At 33.9% G+C, this 26966-nt stretch overlaps 1 protein-coding gene across 2 annotated transcripts in view; it reads right to left on the bottom strand.

The window, feature by feature from the left end:
* LOC126882017 (inter-alpha-trypsin inhibitor heavy chain H4-like) overlaps positions 1-26966 on the bottom strand; it is a 97592-nt gene that overhangs the window by 28148 nt on the left and 42478 nt on the right. For both annotated transcript variants that reach the window (XM_050646787.1, XM_050646788.1), the window contains 5 exons: positions 20109-20390; positions 16943-17188; positions 10796-11090; positions 6844-7116; positions 1870-1899 (listed from right to left, as the gene is read on the bottom strand). In XM_050646787.1, coding sequence (XP_050502744.1) covers positions 1870-1899; positions 6844-7116; positions 10796-11090; positions 16943-17188; positions 20109-20390 — 1126 coding nt within the window. The remainder of the gene's footprint in view (positions 1-1869; positions 1900-6843; positions 7117-10795; positions 11091-16942; positions 17189-20108; positions 20391-26966) is intronic.

Here is a 26966-nt window from a genome sequence, read left to right as displayed (position 1 = left end):
AATTTTGGATCAAAGAAAAGTACTAGTAGTCTAGGATTTTTTCCTGACTATCCAATGGTGACCTTTACTTTGACTTTGACCTTCAACGGACGTCATCTTCTAGAGTTTCGAGGGTATTCGGCATTAAATTGATATAAACAGATTACTTTTGGGATCGCTAAACACGAATATGCCATCAGAATTGACCTCCCGAACACGTGGTGGCCAGAGCCACTGCAAAGAACGTCATCTTCTAGAGTTTCGATGGTTTTCGGCATTTAATTGATGAAAATGAATTACTGGAGGGTTTTTTGAGGTAGCTAAACACGAATATGCCACCAGAACCGACTCCCGGAGCACCTGGTTTCCAAGGTCAATGAAAGGGGCTCCCGGAGTATCGAGGGTCTTCGGTGCTACATTAATGCAAACGGATTAGTTATCGATTTTTGGGGTTGCTGAACACGAATACGTGATCAGCACAGACACAGGAGCACCTGGTGCCTAAGACAGGTTATCTTCTAGAGTTTTGGAGGAATCAAATGGATTACTCTTAGGTTTTTGGGGTTGCTGAACATGGATATACCATCAGATTCGACCCACGAATCACATTGTGCCTACGGCACGTCATCTTTTGGAGTTTGGGGGTTTTCGGTACTAAGTTGATGCAAACGGATTGGTACACACCGAGTACTCTGAGGTTTTCTGAGTTGCTGTTCAAAGAAAGCGTACACATTGGTGAAAAGTTTTTTTTTACTATTTGCAGATTTTTATTAAAATAACTATGTTGTGCTATTTAATTGTTTTAATTATTTATAAATATATGTAAACTCAATTTATATCTGACAATGTTTTTCCTTCATTTATTTTAAGATCGATTTACTATATTCCATTTTGATAGTGTTATTTATCGTGGTCTCTAGATACTCCAGAGCCTTTTATCTAAGTCATGTTCGTGTTCAACTACCCCAAAAACACAAGAGTAATCAGTTTACATTAATTTAGTACCGAAAACTCTCGAATCTCCAAAGAATGACTGACGTGCCTTAGGCACCAGGTACTCCGATGTCTGTTCTGATGGGGTATTCGTATTCAGCAACTTCAAAAACCTATGAATAATCCGTTTGCATCAATGTAGTACCGAAGACCCTCGAAACTCCAGGAGCCCCTTTCATTGACCTTGGAAACCAGGTGCTCCGGAAATCGGTTCTGGTGGCATATTCGTGTTTAGCGACCTCAAAAAACCCTCCAGTAATTCATTTGCATCAATTAAATGCCGAAAACCATCGAAACTCTAGAAGATGACGTCTCTTGCAGTGGCCCTGGTCACCACGTTCTCCGAAGGTCAATTCTGATGGCATATTCGTGTTTAGTGATCCCAAAAACCCATGAGTAATCTGTTTATATCAATTTAATGGTGAAACCCCTCGAAACTCTAGAAGATGACGTCCGTTGAAGGTCAAGGTCAAAGTAAAGGTCGCCATTAGATAGCCAGGAAAAAATCCTAGACTACTAGTACTTTTATATAATCCAAACTTCTACATGTTGTCAGATAACCAGTAACTCAGGAATTGGAATACCCGGTAAATCTTATAATTTTCCGAGTTTGTGCCTCTATATCTTGGAAATCCTTCATACGATCGAGATGTGCCCATGAGAACTTTTTATCAGGATGCTTCAAAGAGTATTTTCCCAAAGTACGAACTAAATCCACTGGGACCTAATTTCCATAAGGTTTGTGCGGGGTACTTTTATATTGTGTGTGGATAGACACTTGCCAAACAGCGTAATAAAAAAATATAACTTATTTTATTACTTTTGAGTCGATTTTTTTGATCTCAAGTATATTATGACTGAAATAAAGATATGCCAGATTTAAAAATTAAAACTTACCTGAAGCTCTCGACGTGTCTCCTCCTGAATCTGAAAAACAACAAATGGATAAGATATTTAGTTAACAAACAAAAACACCACATAATGTGTCATTAAATTAAAATTATTTTTATCAATAAGTAGAGCTCGGGAAATATGCACTTAAAACCCTAAAATATGCATGCAAATATGCACAAAAACCAGTTAAAATATGCACTAAAATATGATTTTATGCATTCAATGCATATAAATAAAAAACGCAGTAATCCTTGTTTTGAAGGTATTTAATTATATCTATATTTTATGCCAATGGTCTTAGCTGTCGAAGCATTTAAGCTAAATAAAAAAATTATTTTATGCTAGTCACAAAAAATATTTATTGAAATTTCTATTACCTACATCATTATATTCATTTATTCTTTATACATATTTATCATCATAATTCTTTATTATATTATTATTAAAATTAATACTATACAATATTAAATGTTTTTCCTAAATTTTCTACAGAAAAACTGAGCGGTCTATCTGACAATAATTGTTTATACACGGAAAAATTCACATTAAAAAAAAATCACTTCTTTCTGCTTCACATGAAGGTACAGGAGAAAACTTAAAATATTGAACAATTAAGGGTGCTATCTATAAAATTAAATTATCAGTAGTAATTGCACAAGAGCTCTAAAATTCTATATTAATTTTAGAGATCGAGTGCAATTTGTTGCGATTATTTCATGAATAAAACTGTTTAAAACCAAAATTTTATTGTAATTTATTTATGTAAGTACAAATTAGTACTGTTAAACACACAGTTGATATAAAATATTTTACGGTTCATCACCTTTATGTCATCATAAAAGTCATCACTTTTATAACTTTTAAAACATTAATTGTCATTAATGTCACTGAATGTATTTTTTCGTAGCAACGAAGGGCATCTGACGTAATATACTTGACGACGGGATATTATCAAAAATTATCACCTTAATTTGCATTTCTGTAGCTTTCTATTGGTCAGAATCTCCTATGAATGAAATAATCACTAGTAATTGCACAAGAGCTCTGAAATTATTGAATTTTTCCCGAGTGACACTTTGACAGTTTTAATTTCAGGAGCCGAAGGCGAGTGAAATTATGTCAAAGTGTCACGAGAGCAAAAATTCTATATTAATTTCAGAGGTCGAGTGCAATTTGTTGCGATTATTTCATGAATAAAACTGTTCAAAACCAAAATTTTATTGTAATTTATTTATGTAAGTACCATTAAACACACAGTTTTTATAAATATTTGGCGATTGAAAGTCATCACTTTTATAATTTTTAAAACATTAATTGTCATTAATATCACTGAATGTATTTTTTCGTAGCAACGAAGGGCATCTGACGTAATATACTTAACGACGGGAGATTATCAAAAATTATCGATTTAATTCAGATTTCTGTAGCTTTCTATTGGTCAGAATCTCCTATGAATGAAATAATCAGTAGTAATTGCACAAGAGCTCTGAAATTATTGAATTTTTTCCGAGTGACACTTTGACAGTTTTAATTTCACGAGCCGAAGGCGAGTGAAATTATGTCAAAGTGTCACGAGAGCAAAAATTCTATATTAATTTCAGAAGTCGAGTGCAATTTGTTGCGATTATTTCATGAATAAGACTATTCAAAACCAAAATTTTATTGTAATTTATTTATGTAAGTACCATTAAACACACAGTTTTTATAAATATTTGACGATTGAAAGTCATCACTTTTATAATTTTTAAAACATTAATTGTCATTAATGTCGAATGTATTTTTTCGTAGCAACGAAGGGCATCTGACGTAATATACTTAACGACGGGAGATTATCAAAAATTATCGATTTAATTCAGATTTCTGTAGCTTTCTATTGGTCAGAACCTCCTATGAATGAAATAATCTTCATAATATTATTTATTTGAATTATTTCTTGATATTTCTCTTGATAGCCCTCATGAATTGATAATTTCAACACTTTGGTCTAGTGTAATAATATTTCGCTTTTCGAATTTAGTAATTGGTTCAGCAATATTTACAAAATTGGTTTGGATAATATGTGTCCAATTACTTTTTAATAACGTTTTTTTAATACATCGACACATTATTTATAGCACCTGAGTTATCTACATTTACATAAACTACAAATTAATGACGTCTCTAATTCTCTCAAAATTATCGGTTATGAAATTTACAGAATTAAACCATGTTCTCAATCTAGTTATCATACGTTCAGGTGGTCAAGTCACATTAGGTAAGTGATCTTTAGTCCTATACCTGTACCTACTCGCATAAGAGCTTTTAAAATATTTCTTTTTATATAATTTGATACAAGGGTATTGGTAATTGGAAAAGTCTGTCCTTACAGTTAGTGCTATTCTATTTAAAGCGTGTGCTAAACAAGTAACAAATTTGAAAAAAATATTTTTAAATGTTGTCCACCTTTAGTCATATATGGCTCAGCATCACTTAACCATAACACATTTTTTCACTAACAAAATGTGACTGCATATTGTAGACTCCCCTTCGTATCCTTTATTCGTCGTCTCCTTGCCTTAGAAATTGCAAAAGGTTGATATTAAGGATGTCACCAGAGAGTGGTTTAGTTCTCTTAGTAGTTAAGTTTTCTGTTTGAGGTAAAAAAAGTCTGAAAATATCAGTGACGGTTTAAGGCATCATGGGGCCCTAGGCGGCCATAAGAAGTAGGACCCTTTATATCGACCATTTACTTAAAACAAATTTACAGATATTTATGTTGTTCTGGGAAGTAGTTACTCCAAAAATAAATTACGACAATGTAAAAAAGATCATTTTTCTTCTTTTATATTTTTTTTTACAAATTCCAAATCAAATATTTCAACGTAAATTAACAGAACATGAAGCATTTTTCAGTCAAAAATCATCACAACTTTTTAAAGTGTTAAAAAGTTTTATTTTTGTTTTTTTTTTAAACAAGTTTCAGGTATCAAAATTAAGCAAGTAAAGCTTAAAATAATGTTGATTCCTTTTTTTGGCACAAAAATCTTGAAAATTTATGAAAATTCTGAAAAAACTTATAAGTATATTATTTATATGATCTGTAAGTTTCACCGGTTCACAGTGCTTATATTTCAAAACATTGGGGTTTAAAGTAGAACAAACTTTTTGAAATTTTGAAAAAAAAATGTCTTATTTTTTCAAAATAACTTAAAAATTATTAGTGGTACCAAAAATCTTAAAGAGTAAAAAATATAGGTTTTCATTTTCTGAATATTTCAGATATTTGCTTTTTTGGAAGATACAAATTGGTTAAGATATGACTGTTCAAAATTTGCATACCCTGGGTAGAGAATTTTTCATTTATTAAAAATTAATAAATGAAAATAGTTTCTATCCTTGTGGGATCGGTACTAACCAGAGGGACCGCAGACGTTCGGATACAATTAGCGTCTCTTTGCAAAAACAATAACGACTTTGTTAAGTAACAAGACATTTACTCAACACACACACTACTCACTACACTAGGTACCTGATTGGAAAAATCCACTGTACCATGCCAATGGCCATTAGTTGTCGTAGCATTGAGCTAAATAAAAAAAAAATGCATACACTCCTGATTAGTGACTTGTTCAAGCCCTTTCTACTACAGCCCTTTTATAAATAAGCACTTTATACCGATAAAACTTACAGAACATATAAACAATACATAAGTAAAGTAGCTTGTGAAGCGGTAAGGAATATTCATTTGGGATGCTAATTAGGGGGTTATTTTCACCAGTTTTTTTTTTACCCAAAAAATGGGATCAATTTTATTCTGAGCGTATCTTGCTTACTTTTTATGATAGAAATTTTTTTAAGAAACAAGAATAATGCTTTTTTAAAACATTTAAACAAGTTATGATGAGTTTTCCATGAAAAGTGCTTAATTTTTTGATTATTTCACGTTGAAATATTCGATTTGGAATTTAACGAATAAGAACCTACTTTTCATTAGCTACAACTTTGCTTCTACTGGGTCTACAGACTGCACACATACACCATTTTTTCAATTTTTTAAAAGCTATATTTTTGCTAAGAATATTTTTTCGATAAAATACTTACTTTTTGAGTTATTTGCGAAAAACCGTCTAAAAACGTGTTATTTTTTGTTGAAAAATGAAGATATTCACTTGCAAATAACTCTAAATGTATTGACTTGATGAAAAACTCTATTGAACAAAAGTTGCTTAGAATTAGTCAGTTTATCCACTTCCGGACGTATTTTGGCGGTATATTTTTCACCCCCGAGTAGGGGTGGACTCAACCGTAGAGCAAAAACACACATTGGCACAATATCAATTTTTTATTTGACATGTTAGCTATGCTAACCAAATTTCATGTCAATACAAGCTCTTGTTTCAAATCCAAAAGTTCTTTAAAATCCGGAGGTTTTGCAATATTTTACCCTGAGTGAATGGACCATAAGGCCCATCGGTGGGTAAAAATTGAAGAAAAAAAAACGTACCATACCAAAATAAATACCAAAATTTGCTTGCAAAATTGATTACCAAATTGAGGGAATGATTAGAACATGGAAAATAAAAATGCCTTTAAAGATAACTGGGCTTTTAAAGATAAACCTTTAAAAGACAAAGAAAAAAACTGAGTTTGATTGGAAATCATAAATTAACCATTTATTTTTTTTTGTCTCAATTAGCCCTATTTGTTTTTTTTTAACATTTTATTTTTTTTTAAATAACTGCTTAAATAATTAAATATTAATTAATGCATTTGTGTGGGATGCGGGCCCCATCAAGTGCCCGGGCCCTAGGCCCGGGCGTAGTCCGCCTAATGGTTAATCCGGCAATGGAAAATATGCAATTTTAATAAATACATATGCACTTATAAAATTTATCCAAAATATGCAAATATTCACTTAATATGCATTTTGCATATTTCCCAAAGCTCTATCAATAAGTTAGAATGTACAGTTAGTTAGTCAAGTAGTTATGTACTCACTCGATGCATCTACAGTATTAACAGAGCTTGTATCGTTGGGTTTAACCACCACCAAAGAACTAACATCGGTGACAAAGGAGTATTTCAGAGCAAGATCCAACGCGTCCTTTGTAAGTTGTGTTTTATTTGCGACAGTTTCCCTGTCTTCAAGCTTCTGTTTCACTGTAAGATACGCCCAAAGTCGTTCAAGAGAAGACACTGGTGTTTCCACTTTGGTTGGCACTGAGATGGTTCCGTTAATTCCAGAACCTTCAACTGTACCACTGAATGTTCCTAAAATATAAATAAAATATTCAATTTCTTGATATTTAGAAGGAAATTTCAAGAAGTAATTTTTGTTATGCTATCATGAGCTTCGAATTCCTTGTTAGAAAAAGAACTCTCGTTAATCAGATTGTTGTAATTGTAAACATGGAAATATTTTTTTTTTCACATAAAAATTTTCTCCGAAATATTTCGAAAAAAGAATTCAAAGAGGAAGCTTTAAAAAAAGACCAGAAAAAGAAGGTTACGATAATGAAGATGAACAACCTAGAAGCGAAAGCAATTAATGAAATAACGGAAGTAATGAGTAAGTAAGCTAAAGCCCCAAGACCTACGTCTGAAATGATGAAATATCTAGGCGAAGAGATAAAAGCAAAAGTTTGTGAATTACTACATAAAGTAGGCAGTACAAAAAGTGTGAAAGGATTGGACTACTGATATAAATATTTAACAACGGAGATTGTTGCTCAAACTGTACCTACAGGAATTACACTAGACTAACAAGCATACCGGGGGGCAAATTATTTACTATGGACAAAAGATTGCGGGAAAAACTAGAAATAGCCTTGAAAGAACCTTCACAAGGATTTAGTAAGGAGAGAAGTACTGAACATCTGATTTTTGTACTAAGGGAGACAGGAGGAAAGTTGTTGATTAATGGAAAAGAGATTATCTGCTTTATTTACATAAAAAAGCTTTTAACAAAGTAAGGGAGACTACAAAAGCTTATGATAGAAAGCTTATTAAAGCTTTATAGAAAAACAACTGCAACAAATAAGAACACACAATCAAGAATCTTACGAGTTCGATACAAAAATAAGATTAAAACAATGATGCGTACTTAGTTTACTATTGTTCGCATCGGATGTAACAAAGAAATGTAAGAAATACTAAAATATCAACGGTATTACACTACGAGAACTATTATTCGCTGACGGTATGGTTCTAGTAGTTGAATTCAAAGAAAAATTACAAGTCATAAAATATTATACATAAATAAGCTAAGAGAAATAAACGTGAAAAGAAACTCCGACAAAAGTCAATCAGTAATAATGACAATGTCAAAAAAGAAACAGCGAGTAAGAAGGCGAAGAAGAACAGGGGTCAGCAACTAACCTCTATCATAGGTACAATTATTGAATGGAAAGATAGGCGCAGAGATAAATCAGAATGTTAGAAAATCAAAAAAAGTATTTAATGCATTAGAAAAACATTCTTTGGTAAGAAAGATATAGGATATTCCTACCTAAGAAAATAAAAACCCAAGTATTTCAGAAAACTGTAAGACCATAATAATTTATAAAAGTGAGTCATGGGTACTAACAAATAATAAAAGAAAAATTGCATCTAGCGGGATGATATTTTTATGAAATATTGAAGGAATAACAAAAAGAGATAGGATCCGAAACAGTATAGGTACGCTAAAACCAGATTTAGAAGTAATAAATATAAACAGGGAAAAATAGGATGGCTCGGTCATGTACTTAGAATGAATGACGAAAGACTAGAAAAAAAAAATAAGCAAAACCAGACAACAAGAAAAAAAATGTTGGACGACCGCGATTAAAGGGTCAGATGGAATGAGCAGAGAAAATGACCTAATAAGAAAACACTCAATATAAATCAAGTAAATTATAAATCTATTGTAACTATTTAAGTATTGCAATGAACTATGAATTGTAGTTAAACTAATCCTACATCTTATATACATAATATTATACAGTGTGTCAATTTTAAAACTTACAATGGGCTATATCTCACGAACAAAAGCTGATATCGAAAAATGCTTGAAACTGTTTCTAGGAAAGTACGGGGGAACTAAAATGACATGAAAGAGAACTCACCCCCATCGATCCCCTAGGCCCCACCCACCACAACCAAAAAATTTTAAATTGCAAACCCCTACTTGTGATACATCATTTAAAAGACTATAAAAAATGCTATCCAATGGTATAAATAATAATTATACAGGGTGTTAATATCAGGCGGCTTACTATGACTTTTATATTTGTAATGCTATCTCCCGGACTATTATTTTTAACGATAAATGTCCGTCGGTACATTTTTTTGTATAAAAACTTAATTTGCCGTTTTTGCAAAACAAGTTAAAAACTTCTGTTTTTTGGTTTCTGTCAGATTCAATAATTTTTGGTTTATTTGAGACCTTTAAATGTCATTAGTTTTCATAATTTGTACGATCGGTACTGTCATTACTGTAGTTGTCACGATGGTTTACAGTATACCTGAACGCGTGGAGATCATTTTCATATTTGCGTCTCAGAACCAGTGCTATTTACGAACGGCTCAAATATTTAATGAAAGGCATCCGGACAAAAATTTAAGTCACGTGTACGTCCGCGATTTAGTTGAAAAGTTTAGAGAAACGGGATCAGTGCAAAATAAAAAAAGGGATGCCCCAAGATTACTGAATGAAGCATCCCAAATTGAGGTCCTTGGAAATTTTGCAATAGAGCCTACTGCATCAACAAGTCAAGTATCTGTAATGACAGGACTTTCACATGAGTCTGTTAGAAAGGTGTTGAAATTACATGTTTCACCCGTACAAAACACAAATTCTTCAAGAACTAGGCGATGACGATCCAGACCGACGAATTGAGTTTTGTGAACTCATGACTTGAAAGAATTCGCGTGAACCGAGATTGTTAAAAAATATTTGTTTCACTGACGAATGTACTTTTATGCTGAATGGTAATGTAAATAAACAAAACTGTTGGTACTGGAGTGATGCGAACCCGCATCGATTCAGAGAAGGTCACACTCAATATCCTGAAAAACTGAATGTTTGGGCAGGAATATTAGGCGATGCTACAATTGGCCCCGTGTTCATATCAGGCAATTTAAGTGGCGACATTTATCTCGATATTCTGGAAAACACCATCGAACCCTTAATTGTACATGAATTAGAGAACCAAAGGGACGACCAAGGCAACCTAGCTCTAGACGAAGATTTACTGCACTTCCAACAAGATGGAGCACCTCCTCACTATGCAGCTCCAGTTAGGCACTGGTTAGATACTAATTATCCGAACAAATGAATTGGAAGGAGAGGTCCTATTGAGTGGCCACCGAGATCACTAGACTTACCGCCACCTGACTTTTTTCTATGGGGTTACCTCAAGTCAGTTGTTTATAAAACTTAACCTGCGTCACTTGAGGAATTGCGAGAAATAATTACGCAAGCATGTATAGCGCTATTACAAAAACAACATTGGCCAAAGTTCGTGCAGAATTTGAAAATAGGCTGTATTATTGTTTACGAAACAACGGAAGCCACTTTGAACATTTATTTAATTGATATTTTTAACAAATTTGTAGTTCAACAAAAACCTTATTACATTTTTCATTTAAGCCAAAGTTTCACAATTATTGCTTATTGCTTCACTCTGTATAATTATCATTTGTACCATTGGATAGAATTTTTTATAGTCTTTTCAATGATGTATCACAAGTAGGGGTTTGCAATTTAAACTTTTTTGGTTGTGGTGGGTGGGCCCTAGGGGGTTGATGGGGGTGAGTTCTCTTTTATATCATTTTAGTTCCCCCTTACTATCCTAGAAACGGTTTCAAGCATTTTTCGATATCAGCTTTTGGTCGTGAGATATAGCCCATTGTAAGTTTTAAAATTGACACACTGTAGATGGTATTTTCTGTTTACTGATTAACTCACCTTCATATTTTCCTACAGTTACCAATTCCGAACCTCTGAAAAAAATTGGGAAATCTTTCCTAGAAACTGCCTTTACCTCAGAATCATATTTGAAATGGACATTGGCTAACAAGGGAGAAGAAATTTCGTTATAGAATTCTTGTAATTGTAGTGAGGCATCAGCAGCTTCGTAGATATGCCGCGAAAATCCCAAATTGTTCAGGGATAATTTTCTAAGGAAATACTTGTCTGCTTCATCACCAAAGGAGAGCGAAAACAGTGGGACTTTGATGTCTCCGGAGTTGTAGTCTGTTGTCTAAAATAATAAAAGATGCATATAATTATTTTCCTTGTTGACTACGTTCTCAAACGTTCCATCAAATTATGAACTAAATACTTCAATGTGTATATATCTTACACAAGATCACACTATTTGTAGTGATGGTGAGTGTGGTGATTTTTAAATCACGCCGTGATCACCGTTCTTTTATATACAGTAACAAGTAGTTACAATAAACTAAACAACACGATCGAAATTACTCTGTATTAGTACTATCGTACGTTCTTTAACGGTAAAATATTGCAAATACTCTAAATTTTAAAGAACCGCTTGGATTGACATGAAATTGGCATACACATAGCTAACAAGTCAAAGAAAAAAAGTGATATTGTGCCGATATGTGCTTTTGCCCCGAGAGTGGTTTTAACCCCCGCTTGGGGGTGAAAAAGTATTCGTCCAAAGTAAGTCCGGAAATTGATAACCTGACTAATTCGAAGTAACTTTTGTTCTATAGAGTTTTTTTACTAAGTCAATACTTTTCGAGTTATTTGCCAGTGAATATGTTCATTTTTTCAACAAAATAACCACGCTTTTAGACGGTTTTTTGCAAATAACTCAAATAGTAAGTATTTTGTCGAAAAACATTCATAGCAAAAATATAGCCTGTAAAATTTTTAAAAAAATGATGTATAAGTATATCACGTTTCTATACCTAGTAGGAGCAGAGTTATAGCTAATTAAAAATAGGTTCATATTCATCAAATTCCAAATGGAATACTTTAACGTGAAATAACCAAAAATGATACACATTTTGGGGAAAACTCATTACAACTTAATGTTGTTCTGAAGCTATTTCCTTGTGGCATTTTTATGATTAATTATTTATATGGGAAATAAGCCACAATTAAAATGAAAAAAATTATTTTATTAACGTTTCGACGCCCAAATCGGGTGCCGTTGTCAAAATACAAAATATTACTAAAATAAACTAAAGTGTTGTTGCTAAGCAAAAAAAATTCTTCTAATAATTTATTTAATCTCACTCATTTATATTGGCAATTCAGACATATATTATACATTTTAAAGTAGAAGACTTTAAAATGATATTGCCAATATTTATGAGTTGCGTTCCTGGGACGACTTACTGAAAGATAGTTCATTCGATTACATGAAATTAACCCCAACTCAAGAATATCCGTCATAAAAAATTATAGCATGTGATATGTCTTTAAAAAGACAACCAAATGCAACGACAGTAAAATTCTCGCGTTAGAGACTTCATAGTAAATCACAAGGGAAAACCAGGAAAAACCCTGTGATACTATCCCGACATCGTAAGTATTTGGTATTACATTAATTTACTCTCAAAAAATAATACCAAATTCTGACTTGTAACATGTTTAAATTATAAATATTATTAATAATACTAGATATATAAGTAATACTAAAATATAAAATATGTACTAGCTCGATATTATTGACTTACTAATCTTGGTATTTTCTTTCTATTGACTTCCTCTTTCAGTATGGGTAACCACATCCTACTGCATTCTACCGAGGAATTTGCGACACAATTGGTTTCATTTAGCATAATTAGAGCCGCTTCTTTGAATTTTCTCTTTTTACTATCTGATTCTTTCAGGACTATACTTGAATCCCTCCACTGAACTCTATGTTCATTATCCCATGCGTGTTGACATATTTGAGATCTCTCAAATTCTCTATTTTTAATATAAGATTGATGTTCACTTATTCTAACGTCTAATGGTCTTGATGTCTCACCTAAATAAAATTGTTCGCATTCACAAGGTATTTTATAAATGCAATTTTTTGTTCTTTCTTGATCATTGTTAGGTTTAGTTTTAGATAGAATAGATCTCAATGTGTTTGTTGTTTTGAATGTTGTTGAAATGTTGAATTTATTTCCTATTGTTTTAAGTTTCTCGGATAGTCCTTTTATATATGGTATTGATATTTTCCTCGTATTATTTCTGGTGAATGTTGTAGGATCCCGTTCTAAGTTGTTCTGTTCCATTCGATCCAATCTTGACAATTCCTTATTTATAAACGATAAAGGATAATCATTTTTTAATAAAACAGATGTTAACAATTGTTTTTCTGCTAAAAAGGAATTTTCGTTAGAACAAGTAATTTTGGCTCTATCATATAAGGATTTAATGATTCCCTTTTTAACGTTGATGTTGTGATTTGACTTGTAATTGAGATATCTGTTGGTGTGTGTTGGTTTTCTATACACTTGAGTCTCATATCCAATATCCTTCTTTGAGATCAAAACATCGAGGAAAGGTAGGCTGTTATTGTATTCCTTTTCCATTGTAAATTTTATTGTCTCTTCTTGATCGTTTATAATATTCAGGAATGTATTCAATGTATCACAGGGTTTTTCCTGGTTTTCCCTTGTGATTTACTATGAAGTCTCTAACGCGAGAATTTTACTGTCGTTGCATTTGGTTGTCTTTTTAAAGACATATCACATGCTATAATTTTTTATGACGGATATTCTTGAGTTGGGGTTAATTTCATGTAATCGAATGAACTATCTTTCAGTAAGTCGTCCCAGGAACGCAACTCATAAATATTGGCAATATCATTTTAAAGTCTTCTACTTTAAAATGTATAATATATGTCTGAATTGCCAATATAAATGAGTGAGATTAAATAAATTATTAGAAGAATTTTTTTGCTTAGCAACAACACTTTAGTTTATTTTAGTAATATTTTGTATTTTGACAACGGCACCCGATTTGGGCGTCGAAACGTTAATAAAATATTTTTTTTCATTTTAATTGTGGCTTATTTCCCATATAAATAATTAATCATTACAACTTATTTAAAGTGTTTAAAAAAAGCTTCATTTTTGTTTTAAAAAAAATTTCTAGCATCAAAAGTAAACAAGTTACGCTCAAAATAAAGTTAGTCCCTTTTTTTTGGTAGAAAAATCGGGAAAATCGCCCCCTAATTAGTATCTCAAATGAACTTAATCGTTACGACTTCACAAATTTCTTGACTCATGTATGTATTGTTTATATGATCTGTAAGTTTCATCGGTTTACAGTCCTTATTTTTGAAAGGGCTGTAGTTAAAAGGGGTTGAACGAGTCACTGATCACGAATGTATGCAAATTTAGAAACACCAAATCTTAATCAATTTTTGTCTAACAGAAAAACAAAAAAATACATGATATTCAGAAAAGCAATGCTGACTTTTTTTGTTTTTCGAGATTTTTGGTATCTAACAATTTTTAAGTTATTTTGAAAAAAGCATATTTTTCAAAATTAAAATTTTTAAAAATTTTATTTTAAAACCAAATTTTTTTCAAAATAAGCACTTTGAATCGATGAAACTTACAGATCATATAAACACAACATAAGTAAAATAATTTGTGGAGCGGTAAGGATTAATTTCATTTAAGTTGCTAATTAGGGGGTGGTCTTCCCAATTTTTTTTTGCCAAAACAAAAGGGACCAACTTTATTTTGAGCGTAACTTGCTCAAATTTAATGGTAGAAACTTTTTGTAAAAACAGAAATAAAGCTTTTTTTAAACACTTTAAAAAAGTTATAATGGGTTTTCCCCAAAAAGTGCTTAATTTTTTGGATATTTCACTTCGAAGTATTCTATTTGAAATTTGGTGAATATGAATCTATTTTTCATTGGCTATAACTCCGGTTTTACGAGGTCCAGAGACCTAACGCGTACACTATTTTTTTTACTTTTTTACAGGCTATATTTTTACTTGGAACGTTTTATTCGACAAAATACTTACTTTTTGAGTTATTTGCGAAAAACCGTCTAAAAATGTAGTTATTTTGTTGAAAAATGAACATATTCACTCGCAAATAACTCGAAAAGTGTTAACTTGGCGAAAAAGCTCTATATAACAAAAGTTACTTAAAATTAGTCAGTTTATCCATTTCCGGACTTATTTTGGACTTATATTTTTTCACCCCCACGAAGGGGTGAAAGTCACCCCCAGGGCAAAAGCACACATCGGCACAATATCACTTTTTTTCTTTGACATGTAAGCTATGCGTATGCCAAATTTCATGTCAATCCAAGCGGTTCTTTAAAATTTAGAGCAAAAACCGTGAAAGAATGGACTACTATACAGGGTGAGGCAGATAAAAGTCCTATTAGAAATATCTCGAGAACTAAAGGAAACAGAATCATGAAAATTGGAATGAAGGGGTATTGAAGAGTGATCTCTTTAATGAAAACGTTTTCATCGATTTGCTACTTCCGGATATACCGGAAATGGCTTATAACTTCGTTTTTTTAAATGGAACATCCTGTATATTTTTACATTTTTGGATTCTCCTGGATGTCTTCTTTCTTAAAATATGAGGTTTTGTAATGTTATACAGGGTAGTTTAAAAGATAATTACGATTTTCTCTTAATTTCCTAGCAACATTAACACCCTGTAGAATTGTAGTAGTTTGACATCAAAAACTCTATTTATGTTAAAATACTTTTTAATATAGTCTAGTATTGTTAAAAACTGTTAGTATAGCTAAATGTTGAATTGTACTATACAGGGTTGGTCGAAACTCGGAAAGAGTATTTTCTGAGTTTTCTTAAATGGAACACCATATATTTTATTATTGTAATGAAATGATATTTTATGCTACTTTTTTATTTCTTAAGCATTCCCTATACCTAACTGCTTTAATTTGTGAGTTATTGGTGATTCAAGCCAAACATTAATTTCAACAAAAAATACGTGAAATTTTATTAGGTTGTCCGTGAAAATATTCAATCACAAATAATTTTTCGGAAATAAATACATATTAATCTAGACTGATCTTTTAAATTGCCAATAATGGTTGAGCTATCAAAATACCTACGTAGTTAACATTCTTGGCGCGATTAACAATTAAGCACAAATTAAAGCATTTAGGTATAGGGAATGCTTAAGAAATAAAAAAGTACCATAAAATGTCTTTACATTGCAATACTAAAATACCATCCATTTCCATTTAAGAAAATTCAGAAAATCCTCATTCCGAGTTTCGACCAACTCTGTATACTAAAATTTAACATTTAGCTATACTAATAATTTTTGATAATAGTAGACTATATTAAAAATCATTTTAACATAAATAGAGTTTTTGATATCCAACTACTACAATTCTACTGGGTGTGAAAGTTGCTACGAAATTAATAAAAAAACGTAATTAGCTTTTAAACTACCCTGTATAACATTACAAAACCACATATTTTAAGAAAGAAGACATCGAGTAGAATCTAAAAATGTAAAAATATACAGGGTGTCCCATTTAAAAAACGAAATTTTAAGCAACTTCCGATATAACCGGAAGTGGAAAATTTATGAAAATATTTTCATTAAATAGATCACCCTTCAAAACCCCTTCATTACAATTTTCATGATTCTGTTGCCTTTAGTTCTCTAAATATTTCTAATAGGCAGTTATCTGCCTCACCCTATATAAATACATGTATTGCTGATATTAAATATGTTTAACTAATGCAACTAGATATTTTGACTTATAAGTAATATAAATTTACCAATACTAACAATAAAGTAATCCATTTAAAAAGGAAAATAAAACTTTCTTGATAACGCTTCCTCTTTAAATATAACTAAAAATATCTCTAGAATTTCACGTAATTTTTTTTATAAACTGTGAAAAATTATATATCTGGTCACTGATCACGGTTATCGAAGTTAGCCAGAAACGGTAGTTATCGGTGATTTATAAATCATGGTGACTGAATCACCGGTAGTGAAATCAAGTCCCATTACTACATTAAACCATTAAAGTATTTCGTCATTTAAATTATGCTTCGATTTAGCCTCCACTTAAATGTCCTGATTGAGGTTTATCGATGTAATAAGAAATACTTACGATATTTGTAATTTCATCTGTATTAATGATGCCAGCTGTTGGATCTCCGTCTGTCAAAAAGATGACAATGGGCTGATGATGTGTCTTTTCAGATTCATTTTTATAAGTAGATTTTGCTAAATGTAGACCAGTTATTAAACTAGAAAGCATATTTGTTATGCCTTCGTCCTGAAGTTTCTCTATCACCTCTTTTCCTTTCACTATATTTTCTTTTGTAGCTTGAATTGCAGGTGGAAGTACAGCTTTCTGAAATAATACAATAATTATTATTTTGCATAAAGAGTATGTTAAATAAAGTGTGTATTCGGGCACCACACGAGTTCTAGCCTCGTGGTTGTGTATTAGTATTTTGTTAAAAAATATCAAACAAATAGGTACGTGTTTAAATGAGGACTGAAGACTCAGTGTGACCGGATTGTTAATGCCGTTTCAATGTTGTCTTAAATTTAAATACAAGTGAATGTATGGAAAGAGCAGAAAAAGGTTAAAAAAATTTTATTCGCTATAAGACAAACTATATAAAAACACCACACAATAACTACATAGTATTCTACGGAACCAAGCGATGCCCAAGAACAACAACAGGAGAATTTACAATACCATTAATAAAAGCATAGTTACGTACGGCGCGGAAGTGTGGACAATATAGAATACAACAGTGAAAATGCTTAACATAACCGAAATGGATATCTGGTGACGTTCAGCTGGAAAGTCAAGGCAAGAAAATGTAACAAACGACCACATAAGAGAAATCATACATATTTACAAACATAATTAATCTGATTTGTCCATATAGAGAGAATGGCTGAGGAGAGACTGTCAAAACGAATTCTAAAATGGAAACCCCATGAAAGGTGAAAGAGAGAAACACCTAGATGAAGTTGGAGAGACCTGAGCAAGAGGAATCTCGAAGAACACACACCTATGGGAAGATAGGGACCAATGAAGACTAGAGCTAGGAGTAGGAGTCAGAAGGCGACGTAAGGCGCTATAAACCGAAATATCTATAAAAATACAAAATATGAAATTCTATTCGATTTCTACAACTTGTTCAATGGGATCACAATAGTAAATATTTTCAGGTAGAACTATGTACAGGTAATTACAGAGTATCACAACTATATTTTAACCTTCATCAAACGGAGCGGAGTGTAGTTGTACGCCGGTCATTATTTTCCAACATTCTAGCAACTCCTAAATTTGCAGGCAATGGCGATCCAATACAAATATGTAATTTGCTATTTTGAGTATGGACAAACGCAGTTCCCGGATCTATTGTCATCGAATTATAGTTGGCTAATTTAATACTTTTATGTAAACAACAATTTAATTCAACCACTGTTTGGCTTTGCGGTTATTGGCGCGAGTACTGCAAAGTTCACTGAGGATGGACTGATAAGTCCGAAAACGTTTGTTATGAACAATTATTTTAATCCATTTGAGTTTTTATTTTATTTATTTGTAAATTAAATACGTATACCAATAATTGGTCTATGTATTTGTACTTTTTAATTTCAAAGTTTTTTAGGATAATATATTTTTCGTGGTCGCCATATTCTTGTTTAACTTCTCAGCAATGTGTTTTTGACCATCCTCCCTCTGTTATTCTTGTTACGACTTCCAACTAGAGAAGTACTTTTGTTTTACCGATCTTGATTTTTTCTAGCTTTACATATACAACGCATGAACTTCGGCGTTTGTTCGTTTTCTTCATCTACTCGTTTTTTCTCTATGAAAACTTCTCCTCATACCTTTCTTTAGCACACTTAATTGGTAGATATGCAATGATGTTTCTTCTTTTTTGTTCACCACCCAACATACACTGTCTTAGAGTAGGTACTCTTAGTACAATCGTCAAATTAACCTATTGAATACAAATGATCAAGGATACATAAAAATTAAGAAATATTGTTTTGAATAAAATATCGGCAATTGCTAAAAATATTTTTTATGTATATTTTTTTGTTAATGCCGGTTTAGACGCTGCGATAAATGCGAGCAATTTATCGAAACGATCGAGTTGTCTCAATTTATCATAGTGTGTAAACGTGATATCGCAGCGATTTATCGGACTGGAGTTAGATTGCATGATTGGTCGTCTCCGGATCAATTTCGGTGAATCGTACCAACTTGTCTGAACGTCTAAACAGCATGCAGCGATTTCTTGCTACAATTTTCTGAAGGCAGAAATATCAAGACAAACCCCTCGCGAGTCTTTGAGTGAGTTCAGCGAACTTTCGAAAAGTCACATGTGTTTGTGTCTCGTTAAGAGAAAAGAATACTCCGACAGGGTTTGATCTGTTTTTTTTTCGTGATTTTTCCTTTTTTTTTCTTAATAAAAATTCGAGTAATACTGACACTACTACTTCCTCTATGGGTACGGCTTTAATGGGGTCGATAGTTGGTGACGACGGAATACAATAGAAAATTGTTACAATTTATCGAAGGGTGTAAACAATACTTCACTCTTCGATTTCTCGGAACAATAACTTTGTCAATCGCGTCGCCGAGAAATCGCGACGATATCTCGTAGCGTATAAACCCACCTTTATAGAGATTGTTTTCAGTAGTAATAACCCAAGGACATTGATAATTGTTCGAAAAAATTTTATAACAGATTTCGAAAGCTTGTTGCTTGGAAACAGACCGACGCCGTAGGCGGAGGTGTGTTGCCTGTAAGCAACAAGTTTGAGAAAGTTGTTAAAAAATTTTTGAGCATTTATCAATGTTCGAGGGTTATTCGGATAGAAAATTTTTTACTGTAAACAGTATTCTTTGGTATATTTGATTCGATAATTTCATTAATATTCTCCTCAGTATTACAACCAAATCGTGACATTTTGAAATATTGAATATTTGAAATGTCAAAATCGAAATGAAACGAAATGTAGGTATCCATAGCTACATGATTGAGTGAAAACAGCCCATGGGATCTGTTTTCAGTATAATGTTGGTTTTATTGGTTGTATTCAATCAGATGACCACAAATTAATTGATTTCATTGGATTTCTAATTGAGCAAAAAATTTTCACAATAATAAAACTTGTAACTTGAAAACGATGTTAATGTTGGAAATAGAAAATTGTAGTTTATTACCGGTACGAGTATAAAAAAATTTCAGAATCATAAAAAAGAAAAGAAATAAAACAAACTAAAATATACATACCACTACATCTTCGAAAGGCTTATCATCATCGGTAATGTTGACTTTAATTTTTTCTTTATTATTTATATCCCATACATACACATACGTATTAAATTCAATAATGTGGAAAGTATCATCTTCTTTCAGTTGGCTTAAAATACTCGCCATTGCATCTTTCAACTGTTTTAATTTTGTACCATACATGCTGCCACTGGTATCCAAGATGAAAACGATGTGTTCAGTAAGAGGTTTTATATTTTCTGGTGCGAAAAAGTGGACAAAATAGCCATCGTGAAGTAGTACCTAAATAAGAGAAACATTATATTCGTTGCTGTCATCTGAGCGCTAAATAAATTGTAATGATTATTTCATTTATAGAGATTCTGACCAATAGAAAGCTACAAGAATAAGAAGTAGAGTGTGAATTTTTTTTCGATAATTTCCCGTCGTCAAGTGTTACGTCAGATGCCCTTCGTTGCTACACAAAAATGAACATTCAGTGACATTAATGACAATTAATCTTTTACAACTTGTCAAAGAGAACACCATGAACAGGTTTAGTAAATATTCAGGCGAAGATGTCAACAAAATATTAGTTAAAATGATTTAAAAAACGGTTTTATTCATGAAATAATCTTACCCAATTACTCTCGAGCTCTCAAAAATTACCGATTTGTTTTGCCCTCGTGACACCTTGACATAATTTCACTCTCCTTCGGGTCGTGAAATGAAAACTGTCAAAGTGTCACTCGGGATACAAATCGATAATTTTAGAGCTCTCGTGTAATTACTAGATACTGATAATAAATAGTCTAAGATATGTACGATATATGGCCGACCTACACCGATCTGTTTAATGGATAAAAATTATTTGATATACAGTATGTCCCTGTAAGTTGGAACCATATGGAAAACTTTTTTATTATTAATTTTACGAAAAAAACTTATTTTTCATAAAAAGCTCTGCATGGTCTAAAACCTAAGATTCAACCATCAAATATCAAATTTTATGAATATTATACGAGGTACGTCGAAAAATATGAATTTCGCTCAAGAGTAAACTAGCTTTATTTTTCAGAATATTGAAAACTGTAATTATGGGTCATTCCACGAACATACGCCTGTTTTGGATTACTTCGACAACGAATATTTTACTGTGCAACATATGAAGTACGAAAGTAAAAGGCGCTAATAATTATTCCAATAAAAAACAATGTAATTTGCAATTTACTTTCGTTCTTCTTATTTTGCACAGTAAAATATTCGTTGTCGAAGTAATCCAAAACAGGCGTATGTTCGTGGAATAGGGTATATGAAAAGTTTTTGACACGTTTTTGATAGGCAACCCATGCTGATCGTGTTGTCTATGTATAAAATTTAATAAAAACAATGTTTCATTCAGCAAGCAGATGGGTACATTTTGTCCTCCTATTAGGTTTTTCTCAACACAGATACCTCAGTAGCCAGGTAATCCAACCTTTCTGTTGAAATTTTCGCTTATCATTAAAATTTTTTTTTTTATATTTAAACTTACAGTAGACTCCCGTAAGTTTGGCCTCAGTTAGTTCGGTCTCCGCTTAGTCCGGCCGACTCTCTGAGCATTAGTCACACACTTTGCACATCAAAAATCATTAGAAAAGAAAATTCAGAAAAAAATTACTGACTTTTAAGAAGTGTTAAGAAGTGTTATTAAGTGTTTAAGAAGCCAAACCACCAATGTGCAATAATATTTTTAAATTTCATTAGGTCTAGAGTTCTGTAAGTATTGTTTTATAGTATTTTTGTAAGGGTATATCTTTTCATATTATTGTGACGAATTTCTAACTGAGGCCGGCCCTGCCCCTAGTAGTCAACAAACAACAGCGACACGTCATCGACGAGTATTGTCTCCGCTAATCCAGAAGTTTCCCCGATGATAGGCGTGGACCCGCCTCAGGCCTTCCTGACTGTTCTCGAAGCAGAGCCGTATCTATATAAGCGGATGATTTTTAAGCAGCAGGCAGTCAGTTAATATATTCGACGCGATATATTGTTTTATTGTTTGATCGGGTTGCTGAAATGTATGTATTTTTAAAGTAGATAAGTCGTATTTGTAAATAAATTAAATGTTAGAAAGTGTAAAATAAATTAGATATTGTTGTTAAATAAGTGTTAATTGTAAGTGTTATAAATAAACAATTTCAAGTAAGTCTTTTATTTATTTAATAATAATTAAAAGTCAATTCGCGTAATATTTCCTAAAAACGTAACAAAATGGTGCAGAAGTGAGGATACTTGAAATACATAAATTTAACGTAAATTTTCGGTTTAAATAGACTGTGGAACTTTTAAAAATAAATAAAATATAAATCGTAATAAATAAAGTGTGTGACAATGTCTTCACAACATAAGAAAATCACTGAATTGATCGTTAAGGAGCTCCGCAACCAGTTAGAAGAGAGAGACATGGACACTACTGGGAAAAAGGCTGATCTAGTCGAACGTCTAAAGAACGCTCTTCAAGAAGAGGGTCAAGATCCAGAAACCTATTTGTTTGAAGACAAGCATGCTGCTGTGATCTCGTCGATTTCGAAAGTTTCCTCCGATGTTTCTAAAGTTTCCTCCGATGTTTCTAAAGTTTCGACAGACATTACATCGTTAGAGAGCAAAGTTTCTAGTGAAATCTCCCAAGTTTCGACAGACATTACATCGCTGGAGAACAAAGTTTCAACAGAGATCACATCGTTAGAGAAAAAGGTTTCTGGTGAAATTTCCCAAGTTTCCTCGGATGTTTTGAAGGTTTCGACAGACATTGCATCATTAGAGAAGAAAGTTTCGGGTGATATTTCATCCCTTGACAGCAAAATGACTAACGAGATCTCTAAAGTCACTTCGGATTTTGACGACAAGATATCGTCCATAAAATCTACCTTTGAAGAAAAGATCAAGGAAATAGAAAAGAAACTGGAGGAAACGGAAAAAGTGGACAAAGTGGTGGAACCCATCTTAACAGATATTAAAGATGATGAAACCAAATACAAGTTGGAGCCACGGTCGATAGTTGAAGGGAGTGTAGGTCATGCTCGTGTTAAGGTGCCAAATTTCGACGGAAAGTCATCATGGAACAACTACATGAAACAGTTCGAATCGGCGGCCAGAGCGAACGGATGGTCCGAAAAAGAAAAAGCTGTAAACCTCACTATTGCTCTTCGAGGCGACGCTTTGGATGTCCTCCAGACCATAGCCGTAGAGGAGACAGATGACTTCGAGCAGCTTAAAAAGAGACTGAATATGCGATACGGACACGAACATTTAGAGCATGTCTATCAGTCGCAGTTTAAAAATCGAAGACAAAAGAAAGATGAAGCTCTTCAAGAATACGAAGTCGATATTGCCAGGTTGGTACGATATGCATATCCAACAGCTCCCGAAGACATGATGGAAAAGTTGGCTGTTCAAACATTCATTGATGGCCTTCGTGATCATGAAATGCAAAGAACACTGCGATTAGCTCGTCACAAGACGCTGGTTGATGTCTTATCTGCCGCCCTCGAATACGAATCAGCTACCCAGGCCTCTGGCGGGTACAGTAAAGTTAGGACTGTGAAAGAGGAAGAGGATGAAAACAAACTGGACCAGATTGTCAATATGATAAAGGGCATTTCCTACAAGAAAACAAAGACCATGAATTGCTGCAATTGTGGTGAAAAGGGGTACGCACGGAGTTTAAGGAAGAACGCAAATCAAGAAACTCATCAGCAGGAAATAAGAGAACACACAGACCCTAGGGGGGCAGCCTCGACTCAGAACTCCTCTAAAGACCATCTAATACTAATAGCTTCTTTGAAATGTCGTGAAGATAATGTATATGTAGATGGAGAAATAAATGGTAAAAAGTATACATTGTTGGTGGATACCGGAGCGACCAGGACCATTATACGACCGTCAGTTATAAACAGTCGTAAGAAACTCTTACCAACGAGGTTGCGACTGCGGACTGTCACAGGTGAAAATGACAACATACACGGAGAAATCCAGATACAATTGGGGATTGGAGCAGAAAAGTTCGTCCATACTGTCATAGTTGCAGACATCGAAGAAGATGTTATATTAGGAATGGACGTAATGAATTTGCGTGGATTTCAATTGGATTTTAAGAACAGGGTAATCAAAGTTGGCAACGAGGAGGTATTTCTTCATCCACATGATGACAGCACTATGCTAGCAGCTATTAGAGAAGATACAGTTGTGCCTGCGAGGAGTGAAACGATCATCGTAGCGCGGCTACAGGGAATTGTAGAAGAAGGAACACCTGTTATGATGGAGCCATGGAACCACGACGAGGAGGTTGGCCGAGGGATCATAATTGGAAAGGAATTGGTTACTTCTGCTAAAGAAATTCCCGTGAGATTGATTAATGTCAATGACTACCCGGTGACCATCAAGAAGGAGACAAAAGTAGGAACTTGTGTACCCGTGACGTCCATAATCCGTCAGACGACAACATCAGATAATTCCAACGACAAGTTCGACCAAATGGTTGCAGTTGCAGGCCAATCTCTAAATCAAATGGAAAAAAGGAAATTAAGGGAATTTCTTAGGCAATATCGTGACATATTCGTACCGAAAGGAGGAAAGACAGGAAGAACGACAGTTGTCAAACATAAAATTGACACTGGTACCGCTAGGCCAATTCGTCAATCAGCTCGACGATTACCACAGGCGAAGAGAGAGGAAGCTGAAAGGATTGTTCAAGAAATGAAGAAAGACGGGGTGATAGAAACTTCTACGAGCCCATGGGTCTCTCCGGTGGTCCTGGTCAAGAAGAAAGATGGAACTACGAGGTTCTGTGTGGACTACCGTTTGTTGAACAATGTTACCAAGAAAGATAGTTATCCTCTGCCTCGGATCGACGACACGTTGGACACATTAGCTGGAAGTAAATTGTTTTCTACGTTGGACTTGAAGTCTGGATATTGGCAGGTAGAAATGGATCCAGTGGACAAAGAGAAGACGGCCTTTACGACAGGATCTGGATTATGGGAATTCAACGTTATGCCGTTTGGACTCTGTAATGCTCCTGCGACATTTGAGAGGCTGATGGAAAATGTGTTGAGAGGGTTATCTTGGAAAACATGCCTGGTGTATTTAGACGACATAATCGTTTTGGGGGAGACGTTTGAAGACCACCTGAAGAATTTAGAAGACGTTTTTAATCGACTTAAAGCTGCCCAGTTAATGTTAAATCCCAAGAAATGCCAGCTATTTCAAAGTAAAGTCAATTATTTAGGCCATATAGCCAGCAAAGAAGGAGTGGCCGTGGACAAAGGAAAAATCGATTCCATTAAGGAATAGCCTGAACCAACTGATAAACATCAAGTGAGAAGTTTTCTGGGACTATGTACTTACTACCGGAGGTTCATTAAGAAGTTTGCAGATATCGCTAAGCCATTAACGCGACTTACAGAGGAAGCAAGAGATTATTGCTGGGATGGAGACTGCCAAACGGCCTTTGAAACTTTGAAGGGGCATTTAATTACAGCGCCAATATTAGGGTATCCACTGCCAGAAGGAGAGTTCATCTTAGATACGGATGCAAGTAATGTGGGAATTGGAGGAGTGCTGTCGCAGATCCAAGGAGGACAGGAACGAGTCCTTGGATATTTTAGTAAAGTGCTTTCAAAACCTGAACGAAATTATTGCGTCACGAGAAGAGAACTTCTAGCAGTAGTAAAATCAGTGGAACACTTCTATCAATACCTCTACGGAAGGAAGTTTCTAATCCGAACCGACCATGCCGCCCTTAAATGGTTAATGCAGTTTAAGAATCCAGAGGGTCAGATAGCCAGATGGATTGAACGACTTCAAGAATATGATTTCAAGATCGAGCATCGGGCCGGAGTTAGCCACAGAAACGCTGATTCTCTATCTAGAAGACCGTGTCCAGCAGAATGTTCCCATTGCAACAAAACAGAGTCGAAAGAAGCAGCAGTACTAAGAACAACAGTGGTCAACGACGAGTGGACGCCTACCAAGATCAAGGAAGAACAAGAAAAAGATCCAGTTTTACAGAAGATTCGAAAATGGAAAGAAGAAAATCGTCGACCATCTTGGCAAGAAATATCAAGCCTAGGCTCAGTAGTTAAGACGTATTGGGCCCAGTGGGACTCATTTATCTTGGAAGACAGTTTGCTTAAACGAGTAATAGAAAATGATGATGGTTCAGTGAGGAGAACACAGTTGGTGATTCCAAAGAGCAGAGTAGCCGAAGTACTTCGTCAGTTACACGACAGTCCATCAGGAGGGCATTTTGGTGTAAAGAAGACCCTTCAGAGAATTCGGGAACGATTTTATTGGATGAATAGTTCCGACGATGTGAAGGACTGGTGTAAGAAATGTACTACCTGTGCTACAAGTAACGGACCCTACCGGAAAAGAAAGGCTCCTATGAGACAATACAATGTTGGAAGTCCGTTTGAAAGAATAGCTTTGGATATTGCCGGGCCATTTCCAGAAAGTGACAATGGATGCAAATACATGTTGGTGGTAATGGATTACTTCACGAAATGGGTTGAGATCTACGCAATTCCAGACCAGAAGGCCGCCACTATTGCAGATGTGCTAATCAGAGACTGTATCAGCCGATTCGGAGTACCTCTGGAGATCCATAGTGACCAAGGAAGAAACTTTGAGAGCGATCTATTTCAAGGAATCTGTGATAAACTAGGCATGAAGAAGACAAGAACCACGGCCTATCACCCGCAATCAGATGGAATGGTGGAGCGTATGAATAGGACAGTCGGCAAGTATTTGACAAAGATGGTGTCCAATCATCAACGAGACTGGGACCAGTACCTTCCGTTCTTCGCAATGGCCTATAGATCTGCTGTTAATGAATCA

Source organism: Diabrotica virgifera, chromosome 3, assembly GCF_917563875.1.
Source record: "Diabrotica virgifera virgifera chromosome 3, PGI_DIABVI_V3a".
Classification (NCBI taxonomy): domain Eukaryota; kingdom Metazoa; phylum Arthropoda; class Insecta; order Coleoptera; family Chrysomelidae; genus Diabrotica; species Diabrotica virgifera.
The sequence above is the reverse complement of the archived record's forward strand: the minus strand, read 5'-3'. Positions and strand labels throughout refer to the sequence as shown.